This window comes from Anomalospiza imberbis, chromosome 7, assembly GCF_031753505.1.
Source record: "Anomalospiza imberbis isolate Cuckoo-Finch-1a 21T00152 chromosome 7, ASM3175350v1, whole genome shotgun sequence".
NCBI classification, from domain to species: Eukaryota; Metazoa; Chordata; class Aves; order Passeriformes; family Viduidae; genus Anomalospiza; species Anomalospiza imberbis.
This window is the reverse complement of record NC_089687.1, coordinates 22,635,078-22,654,597: the sequence shown is the minus strand read 5'-3', so window position 1 is coordinate 22,654,597 and position 19,520 is coordinate 22,635,078. Positions and strand designations below refer to the sequence as shown.

Below are 19,520 nucleotides of genomic sequence, written 5' to 3'. Positions count from 1 at the left end.
CTAACTATTACAATTGAGAAAAAGTCGAATGCAAGAATAGGAATGAGAATGTCTACTATCAAAATAGGCAACATGTAACATTTAAAATATGTGTCATAAAAAATTCTTTATCCTCTTTGTAAAGTACCATCTTGAGTTGTTCTTGAACGTACTACTTCAGATACTTTGAATTTCCCAGAAATTATATGTATTTCATTTGCATATAAAATGTAATACTGCAATAGTGAGTGTCAATACATCTAGAATAAGTTATGTACTTTTTATAAGTTAACTTAATGTATACAAACAGGAATATGGTAAATGGAAAAAGCATTTGGATCCTTCTTTTGTGGTGACAAGTTTATACTTAGCAAGCAGAGACTAAAGCAGTACATATAGGGCCAGATTCCTCCATGTGTACTATATGGGGATGTTACTATATCCCAAATAAACTTCAGGATTCAAAAGATGCAATGTTAATTGAAAACATTTTCTTCTAAACTTTACTATATAAAAATCCGTGAAGGGCAACTCACAAACAAATCTGTGTTTCCAGGTATTCCAGATTGTCTGATGACACAAAATAGCAGTATCACAAAAGCACTGTGGGTACTTTGCTTCAGAAGCTCCCAAAATCATACACCTCATTCCTCAGCAGTGTACAGCAGGAATAATCCAGTGCAATGCAGCATTTTCATTAAGCTGGTTTTTGGATGACTGCCTTCTCATTAGAAATGAAGTGCTGGTCTGCCTGAGCACAAGGTGTGAAGATAAGGAAAGGAGAAGAGAAATTAACTAAGGAACACAAATGAAATATATAGTCAATGCTCTTTTATCTGCCTGACCAGAAAGTGTCCTTGCCATTTCTTTTTCACCCCAGGCTCCAAGCAAGCTGCTTGGCTCTGCATACTATTTCTGCACTATGATACAACCTATGCCAATGCCTAAGATTCACACTTTATTTTATTTTGTTTTCTATTAAATAAAGCATGTAGAAAAGACACTTTTATAGCTTCACAGCATTTTTTCATGAACTGACATTGTGTATTACTCCTTTTGTGCTAACATGGTCTGCTTACTGTTTCTTTTATAATACTGAAAAAGTCAAAAGCTGGTACTTAACAAAAACATAATTTGCAAGGATCTGGCAGCAGCTGCATTCAAAGGTTTTTTAACTTGCAACAGCCTGCTTCAGTTTCTCCAGAATCTTCAACAAGAGCAGTTCTGGCTGGATTCACCTGGGTTCACTTTCAGACCTAAGAATAAAGTGGCACTACAAAAATAATATGCAGGAATATACTTTAAATGTTGCTGTTTGTTTTCCATTATAAATGATTCACTGTCACCTTGCATTCTATCTCCATGGAATCAAAGCCACAGCATCGTAAGAGCTGCTTCAATATACCTAATTCATTTAGCACCTCTCCTGCTTAGACCTCCACAATGTGTTTCATGGCTCCATGGACATGCTTTTAACTAAAATTCCATTGTAAGGGAAGTGCTTCCACTACATCTTGTACAGTTATCAAATATGCATATAAGAAATCTACTTAAATTGCAGGTTTTTCTTCCTTCCAAGGGACAGCAAACCTGAAAATGAGAAGGAAGGGAAAGCAAGAAGAAAGGGAAGACCAAACCTGAAAATGAGATGTTCACCCTAGCTCTGTTTAAATGGCCCCAACAACCCAGCAGCTGTGCATATGCAAACCAGGGTCTGAGAGAAACTCAGCGCAGCACTCTGGCTGCAAAGCACAGAAACTAAACACCCACAAGGGAATAGGGAGATTTATCAGGTTTAGTAAGAGTGTCCTAATTCCACACTATTTGGTTCAATTAGTCATTGCAAGTAGCCCCAGAAATGGGCTCAAGGAGTGATCAAAGGATCATCTCAAAGGCACATATTGTCACATACTGTCAGCCAGACTACACACACAATGGCAGCAGACCCTTTTCAAAGTGGTATTCAGTGCACTGAATTGATGAACTGTTTGACTTTCAAGGGGAGTCCAGCTTGCTCTCTGGGTAATGAAATTTACCATCTAACGACAGGTGCTTTAAGATAAGACACTGCAATAATTTGGTAACTCTGACACGTGTAAGGATACCAGCCTACGGCCTGTCTGCTCTAAAGCATCTCTCCTTACTTTTAGGCACGCCCTGGCACGTGCTTTGTTACTCCTGAGAAGTGGATGTGTTGGGGGCTGTGATGTGTTAATGTGTGTTGCACATTAAATAGCCGGAAAAGGTTGGAAAAATGGTATCAGGACTAGTACCATTGCCGCTCCGAGGAAAACCTCATCCGGAGCTACCAATTCCAAACACTTGGTGCGCGCCAGCCCCGAATCTCCCCATCTCTGTTTCGGCTGGTTGATGGCTCGTTCGAGATGCCCTGCCCGGCAGCGGCAGCCGGCGCACACGGGGCTGTTTCCGGGGCTCCGCCGTCCCTCCGCGCTGCCCGCCGGCAGCGCTCCCTGCTCCAGCGCCGAACTCACCGGCCTCGCCCGGAGCAGGGCCGCTCCTCCACTCACCGACGACACCCGGAGCGGCGGCTGCCCGAGGGGCGCGGCGCCGCAGGGCTCGGGCACTGGGCCGCGGGAGCGGTGAGCGCGGACGAAGATGCCCGGCACGGCCGCCGCCGCTGCCGGGAAAGCCGCCGCCTCCGCGGGTCCCGCGGGCGCTGAGTGGCTGCGCGGCCGGGCCGGGGCGGAGCGCGGGGGCGGCCGCCGTCCCGGAGCGGCCCCGTCCCCAAACATTGCTGAGAGAAGCGGCGGGCGGTGCGGGGCCAGTCGCCGCCGCGCCGTGCCGGCCCCGCCGTGCCGGCCCCCGCTGACCCGGCCCCGCGCCATGGAGATCGAGGCGGCCGCCGCCGCGCAGGTGAGAGCGGGGCCGCGGCCCCGGGCAGGCCCCGCCGGTGAGGGCGAGGGGCGGGCCGGCCCCACGTGCTCCGCGGGCTCGTGACGGCCGGCCCGCCCCCCGGAACGTGCTGAGTCACGGTAGGGGCGGGGCCGCGCTCCCGAGGGGGCCGGGCCGGGCCGGGCTGGGGTCAGCGAGGGCCGCCCGCAGCCGCCGCCCGCAGCCTCGGGAGCGCGGGGAGGGCTGGGCAGGGCCAGGGGCCGGAGCCTCCCCCGAGGGAGCGGCTGGGGAGGCGCCGGGGCCGGAGGGGCTGCCCGAGCCGGGTACAGCCTCGAGTCGCTGCCCCCGGCGGGCCCGAGCGCTCCCGCTTCGCACTCGGGTGAGTTACCGCCGCTTCCCGCTGCTGCGGCCCGGGCCCGCTCCTGGGCTGTTGCACAACCACGCGCTGTCCCGGTTCGCCTTGGGGTCCGGATCAGCCTGGCACACGCAGCCCGCGGAGCCCGGGCCGGGCTGCCCCGGCTGGGGGGCGCCTCGGCACCTCCGCCTGCTGGAATCCCTCGCCAGGGCTTTGGGCACAGAGCAGGCGGAGCCGGAGTGGCCTCTGCCAGGGCCAGAGTCCTGGAGGCTCAGAGGTGTTTGTGGTTTGTACTCATGTGCTGTGGAGCCTCTTCTCTCGAAGCCTGGGGGAGTTCAGTACTGTTGCGTTGCAAACTAGTTGCACAAGAGCTGCGTGAATAACTGAAAACATAATTGAACTCCATTATAAATTTATATAATTGTGCTTTTCTTGGGCGTTTGACTAGAAACATATCCATATAAACAAAATGCTAGGCTTAAAGTAGTAATACTTAAAAATTGTTCTGGACCTGCTTCAATTCTTGCTGCAAAATTAAGAATCAAGTGTTCTCATGCTCTTCTAGTGTGTGTTGGTATGCATATGCTATGCAGTAGAGTGTCTTCTAACGTTGTCCGTGCTTTAGGATGTGTAAGTGGGTACTTCCTACAGGTACTATGACTTCAGCAGTATTGGATGTTCCTTTTTCTGTTCATTGGCTAGTTCCTTTCGAGTCTTGGGCTGCTCGAAACTCTGCTTGGCCCATCTGTTTTTCTAGCCCTGGGTAGCCCAGCCGTGACCTCCACCTTGCCTCCTCAGTTTGTTGTCAAATTCTACAACAGAAATCACTGTCTTGGCCTGTGCTATGTAAGCACTCGGTGAATTTGGTTTTGCCTGTATTATCCAGGCCTCATTCCTCAGGTACTCTTAACAGACCAATTCCTGCTATTATGATTCCGTACCTTCTTCCCCAGTCCACTGTGACTTCTTTTCCAGAAACCTCGCTTTTGTTACTCGTTTGCCTGCTTTGTCAAACCTTCTCTACTAAGCCACCTGTTGCACTTTTCCTATCTGAGCTCAGCAACTGATGATTGCTTCTCTTGCAGACCTAGCCTGAAAAGGCAGTGTGTTTTTTAGATAGCAACTTATCATCATCTTTGACATATATATGCCTAAGCGTATTCATTAAATGGAAAATTCACCTACCCTGTCCCATAAAATCCTCATTCAGAATGAACAAGGGGGGACACAATCTGCATTTAGTCCCTCAGATTTTGCAAGCCGGCAGATGGGAAGGGTGTTCTTAGTGTCTATGTGCCTGGCAGCAGTAGTCATAGGAGTGAAGGTGAGTGTGTAGGGCTTGCTCAAACTCCTTAACCAGAATATAAAACCTCCACTCTCAGCTATGTACTTCTGGGGGAGTTAGCGGAACTATTGCCTGCAATATTCCTGTAAAAAGTATTCCCTTCTTGTACCTTTCTGCCTGGAAAGAGGATGCACTTCTGTGCACAAAGGTGAAATGGAATGTTGCCTGCATGGACCTTAAACCAAGAAAAAAGATTGCGGTGGACCAAGTGGTCTGGATGCTTCAAATCACACTTGAGAAGGCAGGACTTCATAGCTTTTCCCTTCAGTAAATGTGGAGTTATTGAAACGGTTTCCAGTTACCTTGTAAAAAAAAGCTCAACAAACCACTTAGTTATTAAATTTTGAACCTCACAAGAAGTGAGGAAGAATTTCCTTTCCAATACAATGAAGCTGTGGGTTGCAGTAGATTGGAAGTAAGACTAATTGCAACAACTGACAAAACCAAGTGGATAAATGAGTGTGCATGCAAGCGTATCTGTTAGGGTTTTTCTACCTAGAGAGCTGTCCTGAAGAGTCTCCAGATCAATTAGTGTGATCTCTTCAGTATACAGGGCTTTAATGAGGAATTACACATACTTTTCTTTTTCTTGACCTGCTGCATTAAATTGTTAAGTGAGTGGGTTTATTTTTATTCTCTGATAACCTCTCATTTCCACATGAGTGTGGATTCTGTGGGAAAGTCAAGCAAGTACCCCACTCAGGGCTGGCAGCAAGTCTTTGCTTTTTGGGTTGTTGAGATGTTTTTTCTTTTTTAGTTTCTTGATAATGAGATTTAATAACATTATTGAATAGGAATATCTGATCAATGTATCTGTAGATACATCTATTCATATATCTCTTTGCATGAAATTCAAAAATCCCCACATTTCTGAATATATTGTTATCTACTAATATGTAGGAGAAGTTTGGAGGAAGTACAAGAGAGAGTATCGCAAGCACTTCCTTAAGTAAAAATGCATTTATTTTGACATTTCCAGTAGTTCTGTGCTCACCTTGCTATTGAGCTGTATTGATGGAGCTTTCTTTCCTCCAAAACTCATGAAAGAATATCAGTTAACCCAGTGTCAGATATAATGCAGTGTAGCATATTTGGCTGAAGTGAATGTAGCCTAGCAGGAGCTGACCTTGTCAATCCATTCAGGAGAATGGCTAATTGGATATTATTATTAGTGTAGTAAATATGCATCATATGAATCCTGTTCTGTACAGGTCTTTAAAATGTGCCAAGAAATTACAGTTGTATTGGAAACCAGGGGAAGTACAAGTTCATTGTCTCAGAAAACCTGACTATCTGACTTGAAGCAATTAATTTTTAGCACTCAAAGTTGAAGAAGAGATTGGCTTTAAAAGCTTATTGGGAAATGTTTAAAAGAGACCAAACTGGAATAAAAAAGAACATTCATTGTAAGCAGAAGGTAGCTGGCTGTTCTTTTGTGCTTTAAAGAAGCTGAGATGTTTTTATAGGACTGTGTAGGTGGTTAGGAAGGTTTATGTTCACTTCCCACTAATGTTCATGGGCAAGAATAAATTTTTGCTTTCTGTCTCTTACTTTGTTATTTTACTTTTTTAATTGAAAAACTAGGGATGCTGTAAGATTCATCCTGAATCAGAATGCCATGTGTTACGTATAACCCTGAAAGACAAGGAAATGGTTGAAAATGATTGTTGTATCTATTGTTGCACCTGAATACCTGTTTGATTTCTTTTGCTTTCTGTACCTCTTAAATTTGCAAAGCAGAAAAATATCTCTTTGATTGGTATTGCTACTTCCGTGATCCTGACTGAAATTAACGTAGCAGTACTATCTTGAACATACTTAATTTGTAAAAAAAAGGTCAGATACTTTTGTGGAGTGTGCTGGGCTTTGTGAGGTGATGTTGAGGAACACTAGAAATGGAAGGACCCAAGTGAAGTATTTGTTCTGAGTAAAATAAATTCATGCTATTTCTTTCTAGAGTTTTTCATACATAGCTGTAAAATTTTGTTGTATTTGTTCCTTCAGTAGAATTAAGAAAACTCAAAACAGCAAAAGCTGATGGAGTTTGCCACTGAAAGTTTTTGGAATGCAGTAGACTTCATAAGGAGAATGATAACAATTCATTGCAGGCTCAGAGAAGGGTGGACTTCAGGGAGAAAGAGGAAAAAATGGAAAGTCCAGATGAAGATGCCAGTTAATGATGCTACATGTACCCATACTTGTAACACTGGGTGTGTGACTCATTGTGAAGAAGAAATTAGTTTGATTTTTGTATCTTGAGCACTGCTTATTTCTTTTTTTTCCTCTTTGCAATTATAAAGATAAGCTTTAAAATTACTAAACCATTCACTAAATTTAGGCCAATTTGTGCAAGTGTGATGTATTTCCAATGATTGTCTTGGCTGAAGCCAGTACAGTACAAGTTCAGGCAGTAACCCATTGGCATGAATTAAATATTAATCCCCTGCTGATTGAGTTGCAGCCAGCAAGAAGTCCTGCAAAGTCTCTGGGTTAATCACCTGGTTAAAGTTTGCTTTGGCCTCCATCTCATTCCAACCCTGAGTAACCTATTATTTTAATGTAGCACATTCCTAGAAAACATGAAAGGGTTTGAAGTCTGTTCAGCTTTCTGATCCAGTATATTGTACCAAAGTTGGACTTTGTGCCACAGAATGCCACTTTAGGTGAAGGGGAAAGAATGACACCTTGGTCGGCTTAATCCTTTCTCAGCAATAAACTGATTTAATTGGTTTTGAAAACACTTCATTTGCTACCTCTACAGGTCTTTCAATATGACCAATGAGAAGTCATGGAGGAGGAGTTGGAAGTTACGACTTTGATTTTGTGTTATCCAAGGATGACTGATATACAGTGAGCCACAGTGCTGCTCAGGGTTGCTCAACTGCAATTCTTTTATGGCATATTTGTTTCATTAAGGTAAACAATTAAACCAGCGGTAAGAACTGAAGGTGGCAGTGCTATCTGTGGTGCATGAAACTGCTGAAAACAGTGGAAAGCTTATCTGGAACAGATACTGGAAAATGCATTCAGTTCAAGATAGGCATTGTGTACTTTTAGCTTTCATACCCAGTAACTGCTTTCTGTATGGGAAAAGCAAAGCTAGTGACAGTCACGTATTAATTAGCAGTAGCAAGAATTTAATTTCTTAAAGCACTTAAGCTTTTGTAAAGTAAGGAGCTGTGTTACTGCTCTGTGCAGCACAGTAGTGAAACAATCAGAGCAACACCTGTTTTTCTGTATCTGTGATTTCTAGATACATAGTTCTTAATTTTTCTTTACTATTCTTTAAAATAAGGAAATTAAAAAATATATTCCCCATTATATTATCTTGTTATAACATTCCTTTAGTTTTACTTTGAACATGTGTATGCCAACAGTGGCCATTTCAAATGGAAGCAAATTCTCTCAGAACCATACATTTAAATTAAGTATTAATTTGGCATCATACATTTAAATTAAATATTAATTTGGGTAATCAAGTATTCTGTAACAATATCTGGTACAGATAAAAGTGTTTAATTATTTGACTGCTTTGGAGAGGAGCATTTGTCTTTATCTTATGAAGGATCTTCTGTTTGCTGTCTTTTGCCATTTAGAATTCTTGGTGAAATATTTTCTGTTTTCTTTCAGTGACACATTGATTTTTCAATGTTACGTGTCAACACATTGGCTTTGTATTTGCCTCTTAATTTATATGTTAATATTCACTTTAAAATTCACTTTAAAATACTTAGATCTTTTAGCATGTTGTTCTGGAGATCTTGGAAAGTTATTAGGAATAATAAGAGTGTTAATAACTCAAAGTTAAGTCAGCATTGTCCTACCAGCAGAGTATAACTGCTGTTCAGTAGTGTATTACTAAACTCTAGCACAAGTACTAGTTGGCACAGCTCTAGTAGAATGGGTATAGCGTAGAAAAACTTACATGGCTGCAATTTATGCACTACAGATACAGCTGAAATTTTTTTATTATGTCAGTTCAGATTTCTGATTTTTGCCTGATTAGCTGCAGTTTTTATACTGGGAAGAAGGAATATAAAACAGTGTTGGTTTAGCAAAATTACTTGGAAGGTACTGTAAATGATTATTAATGGTTTCTGTCTTTAAATGTAAACTAAACCTAAACCATTTAATAAGCTATGTCTTTGTTGTGGATGCTGTTGCAGTACTGAGGGAGTTGAAACCACTCAACCTTGTACATGTCTTACAGTTAGACTGTTAGCCTAACTTCTGCAGTGTTATTACCAATTTAGTTAAAAAAGAGAAAAGAAAGGGAAAGAAAGTTCCTTTAAGATTGAAGTTGCAGCAACAAAGTTATGTAAGATCAGTTTGAAACCATCTCTTTAAAACCTTTTAAGGAAGTATCTTCTGTATTGCTATGAAATGTAAAGATATCAACTTTTCTCTCCATGCCCCCACTTGCGTCTTGCAGTTTCAAAGTTTTATTGCTGTTTACTGTATTGATTTTACATGCTGTCTCTTGTAAGTATAACAAAAATTCCACTCCTAGAGACAGTTTGCGAAACAAAGTTTGCATTCTTGGGAAATTGACTTAGAAGGAGCTTGGTTGATAATGTGCCTGTAAGAGGAGGTTTGTTTCATGATTAAGGGTGTGTCTATTTGCTGTGTTTGAAAATTAACACCTACGAAATGTTAAAACAGTGACTTTTCAACAGCTGAGTTATGTGAAAAGTTACTGTGACTTTTATTTGCTTCCTGCTCAGGTCATCACCACCATTTTGCTGTAAAGAGCTATGATTAAAAGATTATGGGGTTTTTTTTGTTTGTTTGAAACCTTGTGGTAAAATGAGTGTCTTCCTACTTATTTCTGTCATTAGAGTGGAAAGCTTCCTGTTCTGCTTGGGCTCCCCATTGGGGGATCCCCATTCAGAATTCCCAGGCAGCACCTAGTTGGTGCAGGTCTACCACTGGGAATGCTGCCTGCTCCTGTTTGAGAGGACCAGTTTTAATGTCTGCTTAGCAGCCAGCCACCTGGGCAGGGGCTCTTCATCATTTCTGCTTTCTGCCTTCAGGAGCTGTTTGCTTGAGTTACATGCTCTTGGGTAAGAAGACTGAATTTTGTTCTAAATCAGGGTATTTCCAGTTGGATTGCGTGCAGTTATGTGACCAAATGACGTGTTCCGCAATCAGCTGGTTAGCAGAACAATGGACAAGAGAGGATGGCAGGGATGAGTGGGTGGCTCTGAAAGCTGGTGCAGCTCAGCTCAGAAGGGTAAAATTTTCAGATGCTTCGTGGCTGGAAGGAGAACACGAAGACTGTAGCAGCAGAGGTCATTCAAGACCCGTCAGTAGGGGTATTCCACCCCATTTTGTGACACTAATGCTTGGCTTCACCAGTGGTCACTGATATGTCTGCACCAGTGCAGATAATATAGTCATGTTCTTGGTACAAGTGTACTGTAGACCCTGGTGCAGTCTGCTGTGAATTACTTGACATGAGATGCATGGACATGTTTTCTGGTGTATGACACAGAGTTATATTCACACTTGGCTTTGTTTCTGCTGTAGATCGGTCTCGAGATCTGTGTCATCTGAGGAATTTCTGGAAGATTGTCCCACTGATACTTGTAAAAGAAATTAAACAAACCTGAGTAAACTTTTTAAACAAGTAGGATTTAAATAATCCAAAGGATGAAAATGAAGATGCCAAAGGATGAAAATAAAAGTCAGTAACAAAAATGGTGCTAGTAAAATAGCATAATATGAAAACCAGAACATATATTTGAATCTAAATCATTATTTCTGACAGCTGGTCTTCCAAATTATTTAAATTTAATTATTTGGCTGTGGAAATGCACATTGTATTAATGTGCCTTATAGCTGTGTAACAGCTACAACAGGTTGTAACAGAGAATTCCAGCACAGTGATTTCTGATACTCTGCTTTCTATTTTGGTTTTAGTATTTGAACTAGAATGTTATCAGGTTAATTCTTCAACTAGTATGATTTGTTGTGACTCAGTGAAGTGTTGTAGTGCCATGGAATGTTTTCTGGCTTGATTTGTAATCCTTTATCATTGACCACTTCAGGAGTCCAGTCTGCGCTGACCACTCCTGGGAATCTTCGCTCAGCTGATGGCTGGTGCATACATCTCTAGACATTTTTCATCTCTCAAAGTTTCTTTTTGTCAGCAAAGTTAAGAATGGAAGCCACTTAAATAACAAAACTGTTAATGGAGTGCTTCAGATTATTCTGAAACTGTCACTAAGGTCAGACCCACAGAATTATCTGAAATTCAAAATGAAGCTTGGGATGAGAGTTTTTGATAAAATGGGCTATAAGTCTCCTGTATACTCCAAGAGGACAGATATGGAAAAAGCCCCAAGGAAAGTGGTGGGCAGTGGAGGCTCTTGATTTGGATGGAAGGACAGTTACTTACGGTTGAGTTTTGCAGTTTTGTTGCTCTTTTGAAGATATTGAGCGTTACTTTGGCAAGAGGAATAAAACCATTTACTTGCTCTGGTTTATGCCTTGGAAGATGAATTAGATCCTTTTGTTTTCAGAATGTATAAATTGAAAAGTGAGGACTGAATGCACCACACAGACAAAGCTTTAGTTTTCTACCCAGTTATTATTCACTTCCTCAGTGGGTTTACTTTTTCTAAGCAAAAGCTGTCATTGTGGACAGAAATGATAGATTGACATGTAGATGCCTGATTTGTTGACCCTTTTTGAGCTTTCTGATTTAGTTGTTTAACTTTGCAGGACCTTGATGTGAAAGAGATTGCTGAAGCCTTTGTGGGGGCTGATGATTTCTAGAGGCTTGCTTTTTGCAGATAAATGTGTGGATTACAAGTGCTTAAGAAAATGAGTAAAATCTACCCTTGCTTCCTTCTGTGCAAGGATAACTCATGTATCTTGGTGTGGTTAGAGAAGAGGGAAGAGCTATACGAAATCCTTTTATGTAAATTAAATAATGATTTCTATGATGCTTTGTGTAAATTTAGGTAAGAGTGTTCTTGGTCAACAGTGCACATTTGAATGGTATTATTATTGACTGAAGTATGTCACTAGTGTTCGCAGCATCAAATTAAGCTCACAGTGCCATTTAACCATGAATTACTCTTTTGGAAAGATATTGCCAGCACAGCAAAAATGTGCCCCTCTGGGTGTCCCTTTCTCAAATCTGTTGATTCTATACTGCCCAGTGGTGAGCAGTTGAATAGCAATGTATTTTTGGCCTGTTTTCTGGGTTTGGTTTCTTTTCCCCCTGTAGAAACTAAATAAGAAGTGTATTGGAGGTTGAACACTCAAAAAAATCCCCACCCTGCTTGTTTAGTGAGAACTGTGCAGTGACTGAATTCCCAGCACTGTCTATATGGATTATGTATGTGAAAAAGGCATGTTAATTGCAGGACTGGCTCGCTGTTTAACACCTGTGCCCCACAGACTGCAGAGGGAACTGTGTACCTATGTACTCTGCCAGATGTAGGCACATCTGGAGCAAACACTATTCGCTGCAATATAGCCCTATCCTTAAGCTTTTAGTCTTAAGATAATACTCATAGCTGATGAGGTGTTTGTGTGGAATTTCCTTGGTGCAGCCACAGTAGCTGTCTCTTTCTGAAAGAGGGTTGCTGGGTATGTGCTGGCAGGACACTGGGTGAACCTCATTGCTTTCTAACTCGTCCAGGCACTCCAGTTGCTTGCCACTGTAGTTTGGTCCACAAACAACAATAACAAAGTAAGTTGCTTGTGAGATGAGTGGGGTGGAAGTTGACAAGACGTGCTCCTGTTGTGTTAGAGTGTGCAGTGTCCACACCCAGGCGTGCTGCAGCTGTAATGACCCAGCTGCTGCTGTCCCTGTAACTTGCCCAGCCATCAGCAAAACGACAGCTGGAAATGGGGATTTTAAACTAAGAGGCCAATGCAGTGAAAACATGTAGTACAAGAAAGATACAATCCTGGAGAATATATGGACCCTTAAACAAACACAGTTTTCATGTTTGGATTGAAACATGCTTTTCCAAAAGGTGTGAAATCAAAATAGTGGCTAATAGGTTATAACCCAAGATTTATACAACCTAATGTTATTTGCATGTTTTTAGGTTCTTTTCTCTGTTCCTATGTTCATTTTGCTTCCTGATTTTTTTTTTTTTTTTTTTTTTTGATTGGACTAAGAATGTGCTATAATTTGACTGGATCATGTTTCCCAGATGACTGAGCCATTATTATAAACAAATCCTCTTGTGTATACACTAGTGAGTATCCTGTGGCAATGTCTGCAGAGTACATGTTTGGCTGGGTGTAGCAGAATAGCTTAAAGATAATATTTTCTATATTGAACCTACAGTATTTGAAAAACAGTTACCTCTTAAAGCGGGGTGCAAAGGCTTATGTATTCCTATGGTTAAAAGATCAGCAATATTTTTCTCATATTATTTGTTTACATATAGGGTTTTGTTGTTGATGTATAAATGACAAAAATTCAACAAATGCCCATTTCATTATGATGCTGTATTAACTTGGGAAGAAAAACCCCTCCAAACACAAATAAAGGCATTAAAGCCGTATTTTGTTTCAGGAAAAGCTGGTCTATCTGAGATGGCTGCTGTTGAATACCTTTCAAAATGGAGTTACGTGGTGCAGTACATGGTGATTAGACAACAGCTACAAACTCAGCCACAGCAGAATCACTCACTTTACTTGTTGGGGCAGCACAGCAGAACTTTGTTGATGTATCAAGCAAAATCAAATAGACTAACCCACTCTTGGTAAACAATCCTGTATTTTTGCCAGCCTCCCAAGTTCATTATGCAACTTGTGTAATAGATTGTAACTTGAATACATATTAACTTTTTGTGCTTATTGACTTAATTTTGTAATGCTGCTGATGCAAGATAAAGAAATAGCAAGTCAGTAACTCAGTTAAGCTGAAAGAATGATTCAGAATTGGAGTGTAAGGGACTGCAACACTACTAGCGAGATATACAGTGGAAAAGTGAAAATTGGATTAACACTATAAAATTAAGACTGAAAGGGAAAAACAGAACGCATTTGATTAAAACAGCAAAGCTCTGAAAACATGTATGGCTCATTGCTTTAGATACAGATGCTTCAGAAAGCACTCTGGGATGTCAAGAGATTTAGGACTAAATTTGAAGAAGTGGGATGACAACCATGGCCATTTTTAGCTTTTTCTGAGCAGCCATGGTAGCACTTGTAAATATGAGCATAATTCAGTTTATTCAAGAAAAATTGATTGTAATCATTTTACCATATTAGACCTTACTCTGTCTTTTCCTTATGATTAAGGCAGAAATAAGGGAATTTGGAGCAGATAAAAAGCATGATAGATCTGGTCCTCAGTACTAGAGGATAACTTTGGAAAAATCAGGTATGGACAAAGAAAATATGTACCAGTGTCAAACTTAAGATTTTGCTTTCTGTAAGCCATGCAAATGAGACAGTGGATTTGGGATTTCTATTTTTTTTTTTTTTTTTTTTTAAGTATGCTGAGGTGGGATCAGTCCAGACCCCATCCAACCTCTGGAAACCAACACTCTATATTAAACTCCTACTAAACTACCAGTTTAAACCCAGTATCTCAAATATCTATTGATTAAACAATTTAGAAAAGCACAGCTGCTTCTGGAGTGTCTGAGATTGTGAAATAGTCTTCTGCAGAAAGATCTGCAGCACTGAGCAAGAATCCCCTGATCTGTTTTACTGTAAATGGTCACCTCAAAGCAGACCAGATGTGGTGGGAAACACACAGATTTGTGTTTCTGACAATTGATGATTGAGCCAGAGATGAAAGTGTTGCTCCTACTGCTGTGCTCCAGGCTGGGAGTGCTGTGAGGCACTTGCACATGTCCAGTATTTTAAGGAGTGTCAGGGTGGTGGGGATTGATTGATTATGCAGAAAAAGAGAAGACTTGCCAGAGAGAAGAAGTAAGCTGTTGTCTGTGTGTCCTTCCTTCCTTTTCCTCTTCTTTGCTGTATTTCTGATGAAGGTGTTTTTCTTTACCTTCTTTGGTCTTGCTTTATTGTTAGCATTAGGATTTTGCAGGTTTTGGAAGTGAAATAGAGTTAGTACATTAATGACCATAAACAGCCTTCAACAGCTGTTTTTTATTGCAGTTACATTCTTGCTCGTTTTACATTCTTCAGGCTTAAAGAAACTTGTCTTTTCACTATACAGGGTGTGATTTTTGCAAGGTATATACAAGGTATATTTTTTCCTTGGTAGTTTGGAAAGCTTGCCATGGAATGCCTTCAAAAAACCATCATGTTGAGAGCTGTACATAACTTACAGACTTAGCCTTTGTTGATACCATTCCTGGAAGATAACGCTTCAGGTAAAATACTTAAATAATCCACCTCCCAGAGGAGTTGTTTCTGGAATGAGGGTTGGGAGAATGGGTGAGTAGCATCCAGAATTGTACTTCTAGCCAGGCAGAACTTCTCCCAGTCTTTATCAGAGTAATGCCCTTAGACAAGGCTTGTAGTGAAGCTTTCTTAAGAATGCTGGACAATCCAGCCAAGAAATTTTTCAACTAATCTAACTTATAAGTATAGATCCTGACAACTTCACATTTATTAAGATAGCTTGCTATATACAGTGAGTGGTACAGTCTGGAATATGACATGTGTGTTAGGAGAAAATAGAAATTTGCATACACAGACTTAACATTTTGAGTCCTTTCATAGGCAAGTTAGCCTGCCAGGGCTTTGAGTGTTTTGTGGCTCAGGCATCCAAACACTTTAGGACCAGGAAGAGGAAATGGGCATAAAGACAGAGAAGCAGCCTGGTGTAGTGTCAAAACATACTGGTTTAGTGTCAGTACAGTCACACCAGTGTTAGGTGGCATAGGTATGAAAGACAGAAAAAAACCATCCCCTTCCATCCATCCATCCATCCAAGCACCTTATTTCCTTCCAGATTTCTTAGGAGGTCTTGGTGAAAAATATGGGACAGCAGACAGCTCTGCAGGGCAGTCGGGGATTTGACCTCATGTATTCACAAATCACAGGTTGCTGTCACGTGGCTTTGTTTGACAGCTGTCTGTTCTGTTACACTTCCAAACAGAATTCAGACATCTGAAATTGCTGTTGTACCCCTCTGCCCACCAGTGTAAATAACTTTTGTCACTCCCTTTCCCCCATTCTTCTCACTTGTTTTTAAAAAAGTTAGGGCTTTGGACTAACTTTATCTGCTTTCTGAGCCTTCTCTTAAGCATAAGGCTTATGTGTCCAGAATTTTCTTCTGTAATTGTAAGCTGTAATTAAGTAACTTACCTTGAAAAATATTTAGAAAACAAAGCAGTAGTTATGGAGAGGCCAGAGATCATCTGAAAACATTAAATTATTTATAAATAATTCTTGAAAACTACGGGAACAAAATCAGTTCCTCCAGAGGATAATGAGGTGAAAACCTTCAGCTGTTGCTTCCACGGAGCTTTTCTTAAGTGATAAGATGCTGCCAGCTCCTCTTGTACTTGCCTTTTTACTTGTTGGCCTCCTTTTCATTCTTGCCTTTAAGGGTCTCAGGTCCTTGAGCCTGTCTCACTTCCAACATGTTTTTTTTTTAAAAAACAGAATTAAATCAGAAATGTAAGGTGCTTTTTATTCTTCATTCCCTTCTCTTTCTGGAAAACAGATACTTAGCCCTGTCTCTTTCTGTGGATAAGCTGTAGGAACTCTTCCCTGCTCCTGATGCAGTGCTGGCCTGAACTCCCTGCTGGATGCATTAGCCATTGATTGTGTTGCTCTTCTGTTAACTCCTGCTGGCATGGAAAATCATCTGTCTTCATGGGGTTAGGTGCTGACAGATCATGGGAAAGGAAAACAGATCCCTGTTTGGTGGGAGATCCTGCTTGTGTTATCTCAATTTATGGTGCAAAAGGCATGACTTAAAAAGTAAATGCACAAACCTCACAATGTGCTCTGGATCCAGGGGATAGCTTACAGTGGGTTGAAGGTGCTAAGATTGTTTCTCTGCTTACACTTGGGCTGCTGGATGTTTCCATTCTAGCAAGGCTACCTGTAAATGGCTCATATGCCAAACAACACCAAAACCAGTCAGATAAACCAGACAGGGATGAAACAAAAGATTAGCGTTTTGTTTAAGGCACAGAAGTCAGTCTGTGAAAGTAACATGAAAACAGGGTCTCTTTCCTTTGTTTACCCTTCTGCAAATGTTTGATTAGGAGCAATAAGAGTTAATTGTCAAACTTTACAATGTAGTCTGAGATTTTCTCATAAAATGTATAACAGACTCTGCCCAGATGGCAAATGCTGATATGTAAATCTAAAACATGAAAATTTCCACTGGGGGCCAGATGGTGGCTTAATGTGAATTGTTTAACATTTATGTTTATCTTATTAAAAGTGCCTTTATATGTCCAAACTAAGCTATCAATGTGGTTGGAAGAGCATATCACGAAATGAACAGAAAAATAGAACCATTGGTACAAGGCATCTCCTGCTTACATGGATCATGGGAAAGCAAACATGTCTTCTGCTGAGAGAAGTTATTTCTCTGTCTTCAAAATTGCAAAGAAAATCAAACCAAAATCAAATCACTGTTTGTCTGCTTGGGACAAGTCTTAAACCCATACCATTTTCTCCAAAGTTAGAAACGCTGGATGACAGTAATACACAAGTTGAATCCCATAATGCATTTGCCCTTGGCCAAGGCGTTGGTGTTCGGAGGGAAAGAGCTGAGCTGCAGGCAAGGGGGAAGCACCGTGGCTGCAATCTGTCCTGGGCACAGGCCGGGCTCTTCCTGCACGGCCTCATGGCTCTGCCAAACCCATAATTTCCTCTGATGCAATCCAAGAAGTTGCACAACGGAGGAAAGAACAAGTGGGCGCTTGTGGAGGCTGTCACATGAGGCTGTGCCTTTGCAATAAATGTGTCTGATATTCAGGGAAGTGGTCAGCCTGGCTATGAAGGGCAGCAGCCAGCTCTGGGTCAGATGAATCTTTCACAGGACTCTTGGTGCACGTGTTCCAGTTTGGTTACCAGTCTGTGCTCACTTGTCCCTCAAAATGAGTCTATTTGAGCACATCATGTTGAGGCAACTAAAAACCAGCAGGTCGCTCTTGCACAGGAGAGGAGAACGCATTTTAATAGCTTTAGTTTTAACACTCCAGGCATCAAGTACATAGTTACTTCTGGGATACTTTTCACAGTAGAAAGGGAATTGCTTCAGTGGTGAACCTAAGGTAGAATGCCTGACTGTGTGGGTATCTCTGTGTTGTGTGTGCTGGTGTTCAACAAGGCAGGAAAATAAAGAGGAAGACTGTGGGGTGGCTAAAGGAACAAAATTGCAAAATGTTTGCTTTAGACTGCGAAGGTTTTTTTAAGAATTCTTTGCCATTACCGCGTGCTTGTGGTTGTGATTCATTCCTTAGTGAATCACTTGTCAGTGTTGACTCCCTTAACTTTAACCTGAGGCTTTGGACTAAAAACCAGAATACTTTTTTCTTGAAACGGGAATTATTACTAAAAGCATTGGTTGAAATTATAGATAAGTATTAAGTGGCAGGTTAATATTTAAATCAGTGTGCTGTTTGATACTACATATCAGCATATTGAACCAGAAGAACACTTCCTCCATGTAGCCCATTTATGTTGAGTAATTAGTTGAATTGTTATTCTAAGTTAAGATTAATATTGCTGTATTTATGTACAACTTTTCAAACTGAAAATAGGAGGGCTCTTTTCCAGTTACATGGTGGTAACAAAAACAAAACAACCCATCCTTTTGGTTTTAAGTGTCACTAGCATAACTAAATAAAATTTAAAAGTGCTCCTGACAAGCAGTGCTCTCCAGAGTAGAGCATGACACTGTTTGGCAAAGCTCAACTCTGTGCTAGAGATACGACACTGACCCAAATATGGTCCCTTGAATAAATGGTGACAGGAGCCAATCAGTGCTGTCGTATTTGTCAAACAACAGCTTAAGATCCTGACAATCTTGATAAGTATGCAAGCATATTCATTCAAAAAAGAATCCTGAACTGACTGCTGCACACACAGAGAGGCAGTGGTGTACAGCCACAGCATTTTCTTTGGTCACATGGTGTCTTTGGAGACATCTCATCCCACAAGGGAGGCAGCACCCAAAGCTACTTACTTTGATAATGAATGTTGCCATTAGAATGGCTGAAAGACGTAATAGCTGGGACCAACATTTTTGTACTAAGGCCACATGGATTCTCTTCTTAAGGAAAATGTGTTCTGCCTTCTGTAGCTACAGGAAGAAAAGCTTTTGTTTTTTATGATTTAACCTGAAACAGAGCACCAGTTCTGATATTTTTCTGCATTATACACACACATGCACATAAAAATCTTTTGAGTCGCATTTTAAATGGTGCTTTGCAAATGAATAATTCAGAAGTAAGCCCTAACATCCAGATCCTGCAGTTTTATCCAGAACATATTGCAAATGCTCAGAGACTAGGAAACACTTTTGGATCTGCTGCAGAAGGAGACACTGAGCAGCTGGTAAACTACTGGCCCTTAATGAAGCTATACCATATTGCAGTATCTCCAATTACTGCAGAACTTAATTAGTTCATTTTACCCTGCCAATCTGGAAAGACCAAACATTGTCTTGGGCAGCCACTGTAATAATTTCAGCTTCTTCATTGCTGGCCATTAAAGCTGAGTTTGGTCTCTCCCAGCAAGGTATATTAAATATGTTTTAGATTTGGAAATGCCTGCATTGTGTTACACAAAAATATTGTACATAATTACCAAATTTTAGTAAAAATACATTTTTTAAGTCATTAGTAGAAGTCATTCATGCCACGTGGAATGAGGATGTGAATTGATTTTTCAGACGAACCTGAATTAGTTTGTTCAGATGTGGACTTGGCCTAAAGCTTTTTGCCATAGCTATTGTACAGACGTGAACATTCTGAATGGCAGCATGAGCTGGCATTCAGATTACTTTGCTTCTCTATTTGAAAATAACCTTCAGAGAGAAGGGGATGTTTTAATTTTATATGATGG

General features: G+C 41.1%; 2 protein-coding genes across 4 annotated transcripts in view; one reads left to right on the top strand and one right to left on the bottom strand.

Moving 5' to 3' along the window:
• The window catches only part of AGPS (alkylglycerone phosphate synthase), a 76,030-nt gene extending 75,300 nt beyond the window's left edge, over nt 1-730 (bottom strand). For both annotated transcript variants that reach the window (XM_068195961.1, XM_068195962.1), the window contains exon 1: nt 516-730. In XM_068195961.1, coding sequence (XP_068052062.1) covers nt 516-627 — 112 coding nt within the window. In that variant the 5' untranslated portion in view covers nt 628-730. The remainder of the gene's footprint in view (nt 1-515) is intronic.
• A 1,836-nt stretch (nt 731-2,566) lies between these two features.
• The window catches only part of NFE2L2 (NFE2 like bZIP transcription factor 2), a 23,595-nt gene continuing 6,641 nt past the window's right edge, over nt 2,567-19,520 (top strand). Inside the window, exon 1 of one of the 2 annotated variants that reach the window (XM_068195959.1) lies at nt 2,567-2,853. In XM_068195959.1, coding sequence (XP_068052060.1) covers nt 2,596-2,853 — 258 coding nt within the window. In that variant the 5' untranslated portion in view covers nt 2,567-2,595. Of the gene's footprint in view, nt 2,854-8,304; nt 9,766-19,520 lie in introns of those variants that run through there. The other variant, XM_068195960.1, reaches the window with a different exon arrangement.